Source organism: Peromyscus maniculatus, chromosome 7 (genome assembly GCF_049852395.1).
Source record: "Peromyscus maniculatus bairdii isolate BWxNUB_F1_BW_parent chromosome 7, HU_Pman_BW_mat_3.1, whole genome shotgun sequence".
NCBI classification, from domain to species: Eukaryota; Metazoa; Chordata; class Mammalia; order Rodentia; family Cricetidae; genus Peromyscus; species Peromyscus maniculatus.
Genome location: NC_134858.1, coordinates 71,779,630 through 71,797,424, shown reverse-complemented (window position 1 = coordinate 71,797,424; position 17,795 = coordinate 71,779,630). Strand labels below are relative to the sequence as shown.

The 17,795-nt window shown below is 40.7% G+C and overlaps 1 protein-coding gene and 1 long non-coding RNA gene across 4 annotated transcripts in view; one reads left to right on the top strand and one right to left on the bottom strand.

Moving 5' to 3' along the window:
* The window catches only part of LOC121830901 (uncharacterized), a 79,284-nt gene extending 65,654 nt beyond the window's left edge, over nt 1–13,630 (top strand). The window contains exons 3-4 of the long non-coding RNA XR_006074207.2: nt 8,113–8,218; nt 11,876–13,630. This is a non-coding gene — a long non-coding RNA (uncharacterized LOC121830901). The remainder of the gene's footprint in view (nt 1–8,112; nt 8,219–11,875) is intronic.
* The window catches only part of Wdr72 (WD repeat domain 72), a 173,670-nt gene that overhangs the window by 57,603 nt on the left and 98,272 nt on the right, over nt 1–17,795 (bottom strand). For all 3 annotated transcript variants that reach the window (XM_076576691.1, XM_076576690.1, XM_076576689.1), the window contains 3 exons: nt 16,300–16,391; nt 12,330–12,409; nt 10,837–11,032 (listed from right to left, as the gene is read on the bottom strand). In XM_076576691.1, the coding sequence (XP_076432806.1) occupies nt 10,837–11,032; nt 12,330–12,409; nt 16,300–16,391 (368 nt within the window). The remainder of the gene's footprint in view (nt 1–10,836; nt 11,033–12,329; nt 12,410–16,299; nt 16,392–17,795) is intronic.

The window sequence follows — 17,795 nt, the reverse complement described above, 5'->3', positions numbered from 1 at the left end:
CGGTTTCAGTCTCTTCTGGGGGGATGAGCGCCAGGCATGCACTGATGCACACAGGTGGTCAGGCAAGTCTGTACCGCGTTACAGGTATTTTGCCATAACGTTCTGAAACATTTGCGTGCTGCAAGAGTGTCAGATTAAAAAAATAATAATTGAGACCACCCAATCTCAGAAGTTTGAAAGACATACAAATCAATGGCATAGGAGAAGTAAATGGTGTAATAACTCTGGGACTCAGTAGATGGTTTCAAGATATCGATCATAAGGTTTAACCATGGAGTCTATTTATGGATATCATCTTAAAAATATCAAGCTGCATACTTCAATATAACCTTGCTTTGCTAAATTCCATTCATAAAATCAAGAATGTTTCATGTGGTAAAGAGAAATAATACAGGCAATATCTGGAAATTATCAAACAGCAAACACTTAATAAATTGTATCTTAAGGACTTGTTAGTGCTTCAATTCAGAATGTCTGATTTCAAAAACGATAAATAATGTCTACATAAGTCCATGTTTAAAAACTATGAACAAAACATTGATGGTGTCTATAAGTTACAAACATCTCAAATGAAGCTAAAAGAGATGAGACATCAAACCAAATCATTGGACAGAAGTTGGGGCAAACATTAGATGTGGATCAGGAGGAAACTAATTTGAAGTAGTCATGAAGCAGAAGAAGAGACTTGTGCCAAGAACCACAGCCACACATGGGCAGTGTTGCTGAGGAGATCTGAGCGCTGGTGATCACGAAGAGCTTTGGCTATTGTTTGGATTAAAATTAAGGAGGTAAAATTTCCTTCTTTTATGTAATATGAAGAAAATATCCTTCTTATGGGACATGAAGCACCAATGCTGCCTCTAGTTGTCCTTGTTAGCTTTAGTTTTCAATTTGACACAGCCTAGAGTCATCTGAGAAGAAAATCTCCATTGAGAAATTGCCCAGATCATATTGCCCCATGACATGTGTATGAGGGATTATCTTGATTATTAAATGACCACTGTGGGCAGCACAATATCTAGGCAGGTAGTCCTGGGCTATATAAGAAAGGTGGAAGCCGGGCGGTGGTGGCGCACGCCTTTAATCCCAGCACTCGGGAGGCAGAGGCAGGCGGATCTCTGTGAGTTCGAGGCCAGCCTGGTCTCCAAAGCGAGTTCCAGGAAAGGCGCAAAGCTACACAGAGAAACCCTGTCTCGAAAAAACCAAAAAAAAAAAAAAAAAAAAAAAAAAAAAAAAAAAAAAAAAGAAAGGTGGCTGAGCAAGGGCTTGTGAGTGAGCCATCAAGTGGCTCTGCCATGGAGCCTACCTCCAAGTTCCTACCTCGAGTTCCTGACATGATATCTCTTAATGATGGACAGTGACCTGGGGGTAAAAGCCAAATAAACCCTTCCTGAGTTCATAAAGATATGAAAAAAGAAAAACTAATAAGGACATCAAGTTCATAAGCAAGTGTTACTTTACAAGGAAGGTGCCAAGAATAAGGATAATTTGATAAAATTTTGGAATTGAGTTTATGCATCTTCTGTTTCTTAGTGTTGGGAATGTCTGAATTCTCCCCAGGTGATGCATTTTAGGATTGTCTGGGTCTTTCAGCTCCACATCAGAAGCTTTGTCCACCAGGTCCTGGTTTTCCCCACCCTACTCTAGCCATGCTTCCCCCATCCTGACCAGGTCTTGGTGGCCTGCTTCCGTGATTGTCCTGGCAACCTTCCCTTCTCATGCTTTGTTTTTCCTACTGGTGTCAGATGGGTCTTTCTAGAAGTGGAGTTAGAGCAACAAAGGCTGACTGGAAAGTAGCATCTCTCAGAAAAGAAGAGCACACATAGACCTGGGCAAGAGGAAAGCTCTCTTCACTGCAGACCTCGCTAGCCATCCACCCACCTAATGGAAACTCCCTAAGGAAGATGGCTGCTAATGGAGTCCTACAGTCCGCACAGGCTCGCCTTGTCACTCTGCTTATCCATTGTCCCAAGGAATGTGACTTTGATCCCATTTGGGGACAGATCCTGAAGGCGATAACCAGGGTTGTAAGCAGCCAGGTGTCACCTACCTCATGGTGGGGTGAGTCCTCCCTTCAAAAGAAGGGTTTAAACAGTGCTCAGTTCCATGCTGAGTACAACATGGTTCCCCAGATCACACACTTCCCCCACTGCTTGAGCCCTTAAAACTCATACCTGTGTCTCCACAGAGACATGAGCTTAAATGTCTCATGCCACACTATCCTCCTGGTTCTTAGATATCTGCTTTTCAGAAGCTACAAACTACACCCTCTTCTTCCCAGATGCTTACTACACAGTTTGGAATGGAGAGGGCCTAGCATATATTCAAAGAGGTGATGGGTTCAAAAGATGGATGGATGGATGATCAGTCTGCTCATTCTCTATTCTGGCATTGATATATTAAGGGATTTACCTTGAATATAGCAAGGAGTATAATGAAGTTATGAAAATAATTTAAGCATATTTTAAATATTAGTGACTATAAAACACTGTATGAAAACGTGGGATATCCTAAGCTGCATTATGGACTTGCACATTTTGAGTCACAAATCCAATCCAATCATCAGTATATCACATGACCCTATGTGTAGATGACATCTTTGTGCCCATTATTTCCCTTCAATTTCCACTATCAGTTCACAGATTGAGAAATGTCACACTAGTTTTTAAACTCAAGATGCCCTTAATATATTCTGTATTACATAATAAAGCACAATTAAATTGAAAATCATGGAATTTTCTTTAATGATCCTTTGGGGACAGGTCTTAATTGTGCAAAGACTTCCTGTCATCTAATCAGGCAACATGGTCTCCATGGTGACCTTGTGTGTAAGATCTGAGGACTCTGGGCTAAGAGCAGGTGGATGGGATGAGAGACCCTTTCCCTGTGGGTGGAGACAGCTGCAGTCAGATTGGGAAGTAAGCAGTTGGACATGGAGGAAGGAGCTGACACAGGGAGCTGAAAAAGGAACTCCCTGAGTTAGTTGGATGTTATTGGGAAAGGACAGATACAGAGAGACATCAGACTACCTAAAAGGATTTTCCTTAAAGAGTGGTTCTCCAGCAGGGTGAACCACTGCATAGAGGGAAACAAAGTTCAGCAGTGTGTGTGTGTGTGTGTGTGTGTGTGTGTGTGTGTGTGTGTAACAAATTTTCTTCAAGCCAGAAGGCTTCATATTGCACCTTATTCTCAGGAGGCTTAATATATATTATCTGGTTTCCTTCAAATACCATAAGGTTATTTTTTTCCTCTCTATAGGTAAATTTCTCTTGAACTAAGTAGGCAGATTTAAATAAGTGCCCCTGCGCTTACACTTTAGACTAGAATGGTCATCCCTGTGATGGCCACTTCTATTTTCTTTCTAGTTATAGCCAAGTAACTTGTCACTTTGCATTTCTTCTTTCCTGGATCAGAGTTCACTGATATGAGCCTGCCACAGACACTCATTAGCCACTGGTTCCTCCCTGCAACAACATATAAGAATCCCTTGCCCTGTACTAGGAGGTCTGTCTGCTGCTAGGAGCACAAGATAAGTTACATCTTCTGCCCCCTGGGATCCTGGAGTGGTAGGGGATAGAGCTGTATACGTGAGCAACTTGAGTGCCGGGTGGTTCATAGCATTTTAGAAGGGTGTCCATCCAGCACTGTGCAAGTGGCACAGTTGAAAATCTGTATCTGACCTGGAACCTTAGACATAGCAAAGGCTTAATAAGGCATTCTAAACCTCTCCAGATCATTCCAAGATTGAAAATAGAACAAATTTATCATACAATTAAAATGTAAAAATGAAGATTGAGTCAGGAAGACAATCCACTTTCTCATGTGAACAGGTTTCCAAGGCATAGGGAACAGTGGGCCATTTCCCTTGTAGCTGATCCTCCCCCTGGAAATCAGCCTGTGCTTCTCCACATTGTGCTACCTGCAGAAAGTGCAAAACTCACTCAATGTCTGCTTTTTGCTCAAGGACCTTCATCCTTAATTACACCAAGATTATTTTCTGAGGTTGGAATTCATACCGGTATTATCTGATGGAATTACATTAAATGGCTTGACAAATGTGGCCAGCCTCATAAAAAGGGGTGGGGTGGGACTGGGAAGATGGTTCAGTGGTTAAGAACATTTGCCACTCTTGGAAAGGACCTGAGTTTGGTTCCCAGCACCCACAGCAGAAGCTCATAACCATCTGTGACTCCAGCTCCAAGAGATTCATGCCTTCTTCTGGCCTTTACAGGCACCTGCTCTTGTGCTCATGACATACACATACAGAGACACAATAATAAAAAAAAAATCTGGAAGAAAATACAGTTCAAGGTCATCCTTAGCTACATAAGGAGTCCAGAATGAGCTGACTCAGGCCTCCCAGGTTGTGAAGGTTCTACTTTAGCTGGACAAGAGATTAGAACAAGCCAGAAGTTCCTGTGGAGGCACAGCACAGGGTTGGACTGAACGTTGAGAAACCCACATTGAGGCATGAATTCTTTAATGAGGAATGAGAGGACAACCTGGCCAGGCTGGGGGCCATGTTCTATTAAACTACAGATCACACTAAAATAGTGGCAAGTAGATACATGAGTAACTGTCAGGAAGAGTGGTCATCTAGGGTCCTGTGTTTGTGTCCATGTCTGTGTGTGTCCGTGTTCGTGTCCGTGTCCGTGTCCATGTGTGTGTGTGTGTGTCTATGTGTTTCTGTGTGTGCCTGTGTGCGTGTGCGTGTGTGTGTGTGTGTGTGTGTGTGTGTGTCTGTGTGTGAATCTGTTTTGTGTACAGAACATGCCCCTTGGATGATGTCTCTAGGAAAACACAAACTTCAATGTGTATCAAGATCAATCCTGGCTGCTAAAGCACAGAGATCAACTGACGGCCCCATCCATGCCCTTTCTCACTAACTAGCAGTTGGCCGAATCTTCAGAACAAAATTTCCCACTGCTCATCTGCTTATTCATCTATTCAATAAATACTTCCGACTGGCTAGGAGGTGAAAGAGTGCCTTAGGCGTGGAGAGAGAAAAAGACGGATTGGCCCCATCCTTGTTCCTGAATGATCTGTGTCAGGGGGCCGGCCTCAGCTCCAGAGAACAATAGCACAAAACACATTGATTTCAGCGAGGGAGTCTAGATCACTTTTTCTCTGTCAATAAATTTAAATGGGTATGTGGACAATAATCGATGCCATGGTGCTTGCACACCTTTATCAAGGAAATACTTAACTCTGTTCCTGGACACCACCGTCTCTGGACAGCTGAGCCAGGCTAGGATTCTGATGACTTGGATTTAAAAAGATGACAAAATTTCCAGATTTTCATATAATACCACAGAAAACATCAGTCTTAACCTCTGTGGGTAATTAAACAACTTTTAGGGGGAAAAAAGCAGAAAACTGTTTTTCAAGGTCAGTGGAATCTTTAAGACAATTCACAGAAGCCAGAAACAACAAAGGAATTCAGTAGAGCTTATAGGTACAAAGGCTAAATGATAAGGTGTCTCAGTTTTATATGGAGCTAAAAATAAGACAGGGCATCCATCAAGTCCAAACTAGTGTCTTTGAGAAAGTATATAATGTATGATAGATGCCTTCCTTATTTTAGTCTATTAATATATACCAAAACCATTAATATTTTGACATTTAAATGTAAATGGTCTATCAAATATTTTAATGTATACCTGTGAAGGTTTTCTTTTCTTTTTTCTTTTTTTTTTGAGCTGAGGATCGAACCCAGGGCCTTGTGCTTGCTAGGCAAACACTCTACCACTGAGCTAAATACCCAACCCTCCTGTGAAGGTTTTCTGTTTCTCCCACATATCTACTGCTTATCCCTTTCAGCTAACTTATTCAGCTAACATTTCAGTTCTATGTTTTAATGTTTATCAGTTGTAATTTTCAGTAAAACTTCTTAGATATTTTTTAAGCAGTAAATCTACATAAGCATCAATTTATATTCCAAAGTAAAACCTTTACAATCAAGTGCATTGCTGGTGCAATGGCTGATAAGAGTACACACTCAGAGCTTCGTAGAGATTAGGCATTAATATGTATTCATTGATTTGGTCTAGAACAGTGGTTCTCAACCTTCCTAATGCTACAACCCTTTAACAGAGTTCCTCATGTTGTAGTGACCTCCACCCATGAAATTATTTCTTTGTTACTTCATAACTATAATTTTGCTACTGTTATGAATTGTAATATAAATATCTGATGAGCAGAATATCTGATATGTGACCCCTGTGAAAGGGTCCTTGAACCTCCAAAGGGGCCATGACCACATGCTGAGAACCACTGGTCTAGAGGGTTTTATTTCTGCTATCTTGTCAAGTGTCTGGGTTTTTGCTGCTTTGTAATTACTGTAAAATAAAATAAAGAGGGGGCTGGAGAGATGGCTCAGTGGTTAAGAGCACTGGCTGTTCTTCCAGAGGTCCTGAGTTCAATTCTCAGCAACCATATGGTGGCTCACAACCATCCATTATGAGATCCAGTGCCCTCTTCTGGTCTGCAGTCAGACATACAGGCAGAACACTGTATACACAAAAAATAAATAAGTAAATCTTAAAAAAATAAATAAATAAATAAAAAATACAATAAAATAAAGAATCAGAGAGTAGATGCAAAGTGGGGGATTGAGCTAAAAATGAGGTCTACCCCCATGGCCCAGAGAAGGCCCTCATGTAAAGGTTCCACATCCTTCAAAAAGTGCCATCCATTGGGGAACAAAGCCTGTGGAAGACATCTCATAGTGAACTGCCAACAATCCCCAAGCGACACACACACACACACACACACACACACACACACACACACACACACATTCACAAAAGCCTCCCTCTGAGCATGTCATTCTGGAGAAAGAGATGAGAAGAGTAACTGTGGGCAGCTGGAGAATGACGCCATGCAAACTTTGAAGAACTTAAGCTGGACAGCAGACAGTATGCGGTAATGTGTGGCTATATCACTCATTGGCAGTAATGTCTACGGCAAGATTTTCTCTTTTTCTTTTATTCTTTTGTTATTTCAAACAGAAGAATAAATAATGCATTTGTAGATTAAAAACGTTAATTGTGTTTATTAAAGGAAAGAAACTCACACTTTTCTATACATGGATGTGGTTTGTGTAGATCCTACCTATTCATCCTTCTTCCACCCTCATGACCCCCATAGCGCTCCTCTCTGGTAACATCTACGCTGCTTTCAAGATGACTGATAATTGCTTCTGAATTTGAGACGAAACATATTTGTCTTTCTGTGTCTGGCCTGTTTCACTTACTATAATGTCCACGAATTCCATTTATTTCTCCACAAATCAGAGGATTTGGTCTTTCATTGTTGGGTAACATTCCACTGTGTACTGCATACCACACCGTCTTCACCCACTCATCTGCTGATGGGAACCTAGGCTGACTCCAAATCTTACTTATTGTGAATAGGGTCATAAGAAGCCTGGGCATAGTATGAAGATTTCATTTCTTGTGAATTTACACTCATGGGTGGGTTAGCTGGGTCATATATTAATTCTAATTTTATTTTTCTGAGGAGCTTTCACAATATTTTCCAAAGAGGCTGTACCAAATCAGATCTCTATCAATATATACAAATTCCCCTTTCTCCACACACTCACCTAGTGTTTCTTATGTTTATTCTGATATCAGTGATTCTGAGTGGGATAAGCTCCACCTCCTGATACTTTTGATTTGTGTTCCTCTGACATAGTCAATAGCACAGCTAATGATATTCAATGATGTTCACACATTTACTGGTCATTTCTATTTTTTTCTTCCTAGGACTATTCAGATCCTTCTTTCATATTTCTACTAGATTCTTTGTTTTGTTAAACATTGGAGTTCTTCATATATTCTGGATATCAACCCTCTGTCAGATGAATAGTTGGCACATAATTACTCCCTTTCCTCTGCTTTCTCTTTACTATGCTATTGCTTTTGCTGTCTAGTTTGGTACAATCCCATTTGGTACAATGCTCATTTTGGCCTCTTGTGCTTTCAGAGTCCTATCTTGAAACTGGCATCCATGCCTATATCTTGATGTGCATACCCTCTGTTTCAGTAATGGTTTCAGATGATCAGATCCTACACCATTGACACTGATCTAATTTAATTTTTTGTACAGGGTGAGCAATGGACTCCAGTTTCAACCTTCTTCAGGGACTGAAACAGCTTTCCCAACACCACGTATTGAAGAGTCTGTTAGTTCTTCCCATCCGTGAACATGGAAGGTCTGTCCACGTTTTAATATATATCTTTCTTTCATCCGTGTTTCTTAATTTTTGTTATGAACATCTTTTACTTTCCTGGTTAAGCTTATTTCTAGGGATTACCATTATTAACATATAATTATAGTGAACCAATTAATAATAAAATACTTTGGCACTCTTCCCTAATGGGATTGCTTTTATCATTTCCTCTGTAGCAAAGTCATTATTGTTATATAAAAGACCTACCATTTTTTATGTTTATCTTGTATCCTGCAACTTTACTGGATTCATTCATTAGCTCTAACAACCTTGGTGGAGTCTTTTTGAAAACAGGGGTGATTTTTCTTTCTCTCATATTTGCAAGTCTTTTATTTCTTTCTCTTGCTTGATGAAATTTCTTGTACTATAATGAAGAAATTTCTAGTACTATAATGAAGAAAAGTGATGAGAGTATTAAAGATGGTTTCTTCCTCATCTAGTATGATGCCAGTTATGAATGTATATGGGGGGGGCAGTGAGTTCTCTTCAGTCATCATACATCACAGATGGGTTGGTTGGTTGGTTGGTTGGTTGGTTGGTTTGGTTTGGCATACTTACAACATAATGGTATGAAAATATACATGTCTGCATAGAATGTTATTAAATAAGTTAGACTATACAAAGAATTATGAACGCACTAAACTGTATGAATGTGATGGGCATTATCATTGCCACTGTTATTCTGGAAGAGAGAGGACCATAGATGCTCCTGACACACATCTCCCATGACATGTCCCTTTGTATTTCTGCTTCTTGCTAATTTAGCATCACATGGAAATTTTCTAGGCAATGTTGTGACCAGAAAGAACTTAACTCTTCTCACTTGGGCATAGAGACCCTGCTAAGGCTAAATGAAGATACATTTAGTACATAAATACAGTTAAGGAAGCTATTCCTTATGATATACTTAGTTATACATCCAATTCTTCCTTTAGTTAGACAGATTTCCCTTCTAGTTTTGTAGACAGAGGAAGCCCTTTCCTGGCCTGAAAGACAGAGCAACTCAATTTCCTGTTCAATAGATGCATATGATAATTACATGGTTCTATGTTAAAAACAAACAAACAAAATATAACATGCTTTGTTATTTAATTTTCTGAATAAAACTTTGGATATGGAACATGTGGAAAGATTATTTTCAATATCCATCTCTGAGGCATCACCTTCATTCCACCACAGCTTAACAAGAAATTTAAATCTAGCCAATAACTCCAAAGTGACAGTTTTATCTACAAAGCCTCCCCTTCTATGCCAAATGCTTTATTTAATGTAATTGCTTGTATTATTCAAAGTAATATATATATAATGTAAAAATGTATAGTGAGGTCCTTGGAAGTAACTTGATCAGTAAAGTACTTGCCATGCAAGAAGGATGACCTGAGTTTAATCCCCAGAATCCACTAGAAAAGCCACATGTGAGTATGTGTGCTTAGAATCCCAGCACTGGGCAAGCAGGGCCAAGAGGATCAGGAGAGTGTGCTTGCCAGCCAGACTAGCCTGTGAGTTCTAGGGTCTAGTGAGAGACCCCATCTCAGAAGACAAGAAGGGTAGTTCCTGAAGAATGATACCTGAGATCATTCTCCAGCCTCATACATGTACACACACACACACACACACACACACACACACACACACACACACACACAGAGTTATTAAAGGAAAATAGCTTCCAAAATATGTATGATAACAGAAACCTCTGCCATATTTAAAACAACAAGTCTTGGGCTGAAGAGGTGGCTTAGCAATGAAAAGCACTGGCTACTCCTTCAGAAGACCCGAGTTTAATTTCCTGCACCCACACAACAGCTTATAACTCTTTGTAACTGTAGTTCCAGGGTGTCCAGTGGCCTCTTCTGGCCTTTGCAGGCACTGACTGCACACAATGCCCAGACATACATGTAGGCAAAATCCACATACACATAAAATAAGAGTAAATAAATGTTAACAGGAATGTCCTACTCTGAAATGTATTTGTTATACAATTTCTCACTAAAGCTATTCAGAATTGAATGTACTCAGTGTGAAATTGTAAACTCAGATAAGGTGATCCATCCTTACCTGAAGCACAGATGTGCAAATATTAAGACCTCTGACGAAATACACACTGTGAAATGTAAGAAGACACTGCAAACTGACTAAGTAGCAAGTCACGAAGTTCAAATACACATCACTTAATTTCCACATCCCTTGACTCCTTCCCATCTGCACGTTGTACAGATCATTCAAGAAACCTGGCTATTTCCTTTCTTATGAGAAATGAGACAGCCATGATAGAGCCCTACATTTTCTTCCGGGTTATAGAGAAACACTGCTGAGATATTTATGAGAGTGCTAGAGATTAGAACTTGGGTTTTCAATCACATATCCTCACTCTGTTTTTATTTATATACAATACAAATTTCCTTCTATAAAATATAACTATAATAGAATCAGATGCTCTTTAATGATATGAACAAACTGTTAATAGAATAGGTCAGAAATGGAGTATGTGGCTCCTCCACTCCTGAGGAAATGATACACTGTAAACTCATATTCCCCAACACATTCTAAGTACTAGGAAAGCTCCATTGGAAAAATACACAGGTAAACTGCTCACTTACTTTTCAGAGGGGAGGAGTTTCCCACATATGAAAGCTCTATTTCTTCAGTCCACCCCGTCTTCGGTGAGATCTGCATCCTTTCACAAATGGTGTGCTCTGCCACCGGATCTGGTTGACTACTGATGGGTGTATTTCTAAAACTCTTCATGTGCTGTTGAACTTCAGCCAAGAGGACAGCTTGTATTGCTTCAGTTACCTGGGACAGTTTTTATTTTCATGAATTATATAATATTATTCCAAATTATTAGCAATCTTGTAAAAAAAAAAAAAGCATCCAAAGCCCAGAACTTTGAGTTTTTCCATAAATAATACTATCCCATTATGCTAAAAAGTAACATCAAACATCTCTCCTTATGAGTAACAGTAATGATGCAGAGACTCACAGATGCCCCACCTGCAGATGTGGATCCAGACTTAAATAAGTTACTTATACCACCCCCTCTAAGGCTCAGAGAATATTGCAAAAGAGCAAGTGGGGAGAGCCAAAAGATAGGGTGAAGGGGCTACAAGGAGCCCATCCGTAGACCCAAGCAACCATCAACTGCAGTTACCTGCACCGGGCCCACGCCAGACCTACCCTACCAACCATCAGTCAGGACACGGGGAGAGACTAAGGGCTCTATCTTTCACCTCTGAACTCTGAGCTCTTGATAGATTCTAGGAGAAGGACATCACTGTCCTTAGTTGTGTGCCTGTAGCTGAGTCCAACAGTCTCCACACCCCTGGTCACACAGATGGCCCTGATTAATCTTATCAGGTCATCAAGCCAATCAAACAGGCAGGAACATGAGAGGGAGATCTTCAGAGAGGAGGCAGGGTGGACAAGAGTGGTAGGGGGGTGGAGGTGAGAGTGGTCATTATTCATGACACACGTGTGTGACACTGTAAACTAATAACAGTAAAAAATAAAATGCAATAAAGAAAAAGTCTGGGCGCAAACACTAGCCTTGTATTCTTTGGAAAATGTAAGATTCTGAAAAAGCACTTGAGAAGGGTTTTTAATTACTTTGCCTAATGATATTGTTTTCATATTTCTCAGATGGTGCAGAAAACTTGTGCCATGTTCAGACCTACCAGCAGCCATCAGGGACCCAAAGAAGTTGGAAGAGAGACGTGAATAGGATATCATACAAAGCTGCTCTCTAAATCGCCTAATTTCACATAAGGAAATGGCCAATTAAAGTCACAACCCAAATAACAACTAATCTGCTTCCAAGAGAATTCACATCTGATAAGGAGTTACCTCTGCTAGGATGACCCCACCTCCTCTGGCCACTCTTCTCTGTACCCACCTTTGTGTATCCTTATGGGACATCTCTATGCTTTGTCTGATCCCTGTCCATACTTGGGGCTTGGTGAAGGGAATGGTCTAGAAAGCCATCTTGCAGGATAAGAATAACTGCCAACTTGCATTCCCAGGGAAGAGGGGATTCAATAGATCTTAGTAGCGGGAATCTCCTCTGATGGCATGAGGCATGTGGACGATGTCGTACCTGTACAGCCTGGTCTCTCCAACAGGAGATTAGCTTCAGAAGTGAGGTGTCAGCCTCAGGTGTATGATACTCATTCCTACCTAGAAATGCAGAAAACTCATTTTAGTAATGCAACTCATTCTCAGTCCCTGATGCTGTCTGCACATTAGTACCATCTGGGGATGCTTGTTTTTACAAACACCAAGCTCAGGTTCAACCTTTCAAGGGGTGTGATTTAGCAGGTCCAAGGATGGAAACCGGTAGCCAGTAGCACTCTGGGAAAGTATCTCAGATGACATTCAGATACAGTCAGACTAATTAGACAAACATAGACACTGTCAAGCTGCATTTACTTTTATACTTAATTCATCTTTCTACTCTTTGCCAAACTAGGTCAAAGCACTGGATTTTTCTGTTTCTTACCTCCTCATGCAAAAAGCTCAGGCTTGCCACAAGTTGGCACCCATCATAGGTAAAATCAGAGACTGCATTGGCTTGTTCTCATCCAGCCCTTCATCTCCTACTGATGGGTAAAACATTAATGCTTCATGCTGCGTGGTGAGGCATTGTTTTTTCTAAGGCTGTCTCATTTGATACCCTTTATATCTTTGCCTTAAGTCCAGTGGGAAATTCTAACTTTGAGAAGGGGCTTGTTCTATGTACATTGATCCATACCGAGACTAACAGTTCATCACACAAAAGAGCAATTAATAAAAATAAAAGTGCCTTCTCATTAATTGAAAATGTATATATAATCATCTAAATGAAAAAAAAAATCAATCTCTTAAGGCTCTCTGATGAGTGAAGGCATCATGCAGGTCTCAGGTCCTGGTAGAATATGGAAGCATGATGGAGGCTTTCCATGTTGGGAAAACTGCAATTATACTTGTCTCCTAAATTAGGGTATTAATTTATGTTTGACATTCTAGTAAAAACTACTAAGATTAGTTTTTATCCACTATATTTTCTATCAAACATCCTATATAGAAACAAATTATATATATAAATATATATTACATATACATTCTATATGTATGTTTGTATATATTGCATATGTATATTTTTATTAAATTATATTAGTGGCCAAAGAATGGTGATGGAACAGACATCCTGGGTATAAAGCAAATAAAGAACATAAAGAAGCTGATAATAAATTGCTTTATTACTATGATTTTTTTTCCTAAAGGAGTGTGTAATAAGAATTTGAAATAACCAATCATGGTGCACAGACCTATTTCCAGAGCAGGCCCATTCTGAACTCTCTCCCCCAGCTCCACAAGTGCAGAAGAAGATACTTTCTTTTGATCTCTCTCCTCTTCTCCTCTCTCATCTTGCTGACCTTGTGACTCACCTTCAAAGCTAAGGCTCGGGCTCCACTGTAACTACTTACTGGCATCGTGGGGCACTTCACAGTATGCTTTAATGCGATGTTAAAATTTTAATATGATAGAGATACCAGAGCCAACTTTTCTTGGCAGTGTCAGGGAGTCATAGAATTAATTGCAACTTCAGGGGTAAAGATGAAAAGAAAACATCCCAACCTTGTCAGCATTACTCAGTCACCATTTCTGCTAACAGGAGTGGGCACTGGTTCCTGTCAAGCCTTGAAAAAGAGAGCTCTGGTGTTATTTCACTTTTCAGGGTTTTGGATTTAAAAATCAATTGCCAAGAAGTGCGTCTTTTCCTATATCTCTCTGCTCATCTCATTTCTCCATTATGAAAAAGAGGTATTTTGTTTGTCTCAAATTTCAGCTGTGTGTGTGTGTGTGTGTGTGTGTGTGTGTGTGTGTGTGTGTGAGACATGTGTGTATCTGTGTACCTATGCAGGTCTGAGTTGGACATCAGGTGTCTTCCTCAATTGCTCTCCACTGTAGTTTTTGAAGCAGGGCCTCTCATTGAACCTGGAGCTCATTGATTGACTAGGCCTCCTAGCCAATAAGCTTCAGGGTCCCTGCTGCCCCCCTTTCCCCAGCACTAAGATTCCAATCATGTGCCACCATCCCTGGATTTTATGTGGGTGCCGGGGATATGAACTCAGGTCCTCATAATTTGCACAGCAAGCACTTTACCTATCCAGTCATCTCTCTGGCCCTCTAACCTAATCTTACTTGTTAAAAAATGGAACCCAAACACCAATATAACTCAGCAGTAACACTAACTCTCAAGGCTATTCAAGTGCAGACTCACAGGAGAAGCAGGAACACCCTTGGATCTGGTTAGTTACTTGGTCTTTACAGATACATAGATGTTAAACCTTAAATTTGAATCATTTTCCCAGCCCTATAAAAAACTCAAGTGGAGGAAGCATCCCCATTAAGAGCATCTACACACTAAGAAGAAGGCAGGGGCTACCTGGAAGGGATGCTGTCAAAGACATGCAAAGGAAGAGTGATTTGATGAAGGGAGAAGGAAAGAGTCAGATCTGCATGCCAAAGCTGCTTCTCTTGGTACCAGCAGTCTGTCATTGATCCATCTAATTTTTAGGAGCCCTGTTTTTGTTTTTTGGTTTTTTTTTCTGAGAATAACAGAGCCTTCTTATACTTTTAATACATAGGGTTCTTTATATGTCAAGTGAAACTTCATATGCAAACCATTAACAGAATTCTTGGAACACACCAGGACCCCATAATTGAATGCTATTTGTAAACTCTCCTAGAAAGAACCTTAAATATGATAGTCTTGTAGAGCCAGTGTGTAACACAGGTCAGTGATGCTTAGCTACAGAGGTAGCATTAAATCAGGCCAGGATCCTTATTCTCATTTTGAATAGGGATTTAATAAAAGTGAAAGACATCCCCAAGGGTGTATACATAGTAATCTACAGAGCTGGAATTTGAACCCCACTCACCTATTTCATCCATCTCTCAGAAACTGTTCTGGTCAGCACGTATCTTTTAAGTCTACTCACTTGTTAGTTTCATTATACACTAATCCAGAACAATTGCACAAGTCCTTCTAGACACTAGACATAATATGAATGAGACTGTCATAGAAATGAAACTGTACGGAGAACGGTACAACAGGAAAAAAAGGTGGGATGTTATGGAGAGGAGTGGGGGCATTTGAGGAAGACTTGGAGGATGAAGATGAATGGAAGGAGAGCAGGTAGGGCTCTGTGGACACCAGAGGAAGGAACAATCCAGGCAAAGGCAGAATTAGTGCTGAGGTCTTAGGACCTGCTTGTCCTGTTGCTTAAGGATAAAGAGACAAAAGTAAGTCCAACTTCACTCTGAACCAAGACATGATGAGCAGGAGTAGTGACTTAAGCAGGGTCTTAGGCTTAGGGAAATGTAGTGAAAAAGAAGCCACTGGAAGGGAGAGAGACAGACAGACAGACAGACAGAGATGTCCTACTTGGGAATAGAGTTTAAGAGTCAGGAGTGGTGAGTGGTTAGGGACCTACTGTAGCCATTCAGCAACACATCAGGGTGAAGGCTCACACACGGGGCATGGCCATGGGTAGTCAGAAGCATTAGAACTCTGGGATGATGGAAAGCTTAGACATGGGATGTGTGAGTTGAAGAAAATGGGAGACAATGGCATCCAAGTTCTAGACCTGAGCAACAGGACTGAGGGAGAGGTCCCTGGGATGCAAAGACTTGGAGAGGCAAATGGGAGATGCATCGGCCATTTGGCATCAAAACACAAGCTAAAGGCTGAGACGATTACTCAGGAGAATTTGAGATTGTTACACACATAAAAATAACCTCCTGAAATAGCAAGAAAACTCTCTGACAGTAGCTTGGGGGCGGGGAATGATAAAGCTATGGATGCAATCAATCATCTAATAAATCACACAGAACTTTACTATCCAAACCTCCCATCTACTGAGAAGTCTCAGCTACTTGGGCATCTAGAAACCAATGGATGCAATCTATGCATTTTTACAATGTTACTTATATAAGCATTGCCATCCAGTTATAGAACCATTATTTTACTTTATAGGAAAAAAAAATACACCAGCTCATATCTGTGTCATTAGCTCGCTTACCATTTCTTGGGTGACCGTAGAAACTTGATATATTCAAAATATCACTTCCATGGAATTTCCCCTTGTTGTGTACAGACTCCATTTTGAAGGGTCTGTTGAGAAAAAAGTTTTAAGGGATATTATTTTAAAAGTATGGAAAAATCTTCGATAAACGGAAGACACATGCTCAATACTACCCTAGAAAATTGGGGGTTGAACACAAGTTATTTTCATCATTGTCTTCTAGACTTAATTCCTCAACTCTGATCTACATACATTCTCAACTGATCTTCAAATCTTAGCGTATCAGAATGAACTGCAGCCCCCTTTACAGGAGAGGCCTTGCTGCTGCAGAGCAAAGTGTCTGACTGCTATGACTGATTTAAGAATTCTCAGCTGCCATCCACCAGGGAACTCTCCCAGGCACTGTCAGGTTCTGTGCTGGGTCACTGTCCCTGACACTGTCAGGGATGCAGCCACAGGCTGTTTCTTTCGCATTCAGTGCAGTCACACACCCTGTTGGGAAGCACACAGGGATTTCTCTGCCTGCACAACTATAATGAAGTGTTGGCAAAATAGACAAATTTGTTGGAAGGATTTGATATGACATATCCAGGAACATATAATTTTAATTTCTCAATAAAACATAGTACCCTGGCCCCAGTAGATCAAACTCAGAAGAGCTGACTTAGAAAAGTTCTCATTTCCACATCTCCATTCTAGAGTTCATTGAATGGACAGTTGGGGTTTTGCTTTGTTTTGAGACAGGGTTTCACTATGTAGCACTGGCTGCCCTGGAGCTTCCTATATAGACCAAAGATCAGCCGGCCTTCTCCCCCACCACCCCCCCATCCCCCCCACCCCCAGTGGAGTACTAGGATTAAAGACATGCACCACCACACCTAGTATTTCAATGGGCAGTTTTTTGAAGCATAGATGGTTTTATGGTGACTTTGTAAGACCTTTTAATGATAAGCATGTTGAAAGCCCCTCAAACCACAGGACCCCAGACAGCTATTCCACCCCAGATTCTGTATTAAAAACAAACCTCTGCCCTGCATCCTCCTGATGTGTGTGTGTGTGGGGGGGGGCAGCTGGCAGCGCAAAATCTAGAGAATTTGAAGGATTCTTAGCATCAATCATTCCCCAGCTCACTTTGTATATAAGGAAAGTAAAGTCTAGGCAGGTTAAATGGCTAGCCCAAAATCATATAGTAGTGCCACAGTGGAGGCAAGGCTCTCTCCTGGGTTTTCAAGCTCAAGAGTGATAATATAGTTGAAGCATACCTTGCTGTTATATAAACATTTAGTGAGGGAGAGGGGGAGGTTGTTTTTAAGTCTATCTTAATTTTGTTGTTAAGTATATAGGAGTGTGTGTGATTTGGGCGTTCAAAATAAACAAAAAAGTAGAGTCATATTGTGCATACGCAGCGGAACCCCGCCCCCCACTTCAGCCTCTGTTTTCTCCCCATCCACACCAGCACACTGGATATTAAACACCCGTGACACACCATCACT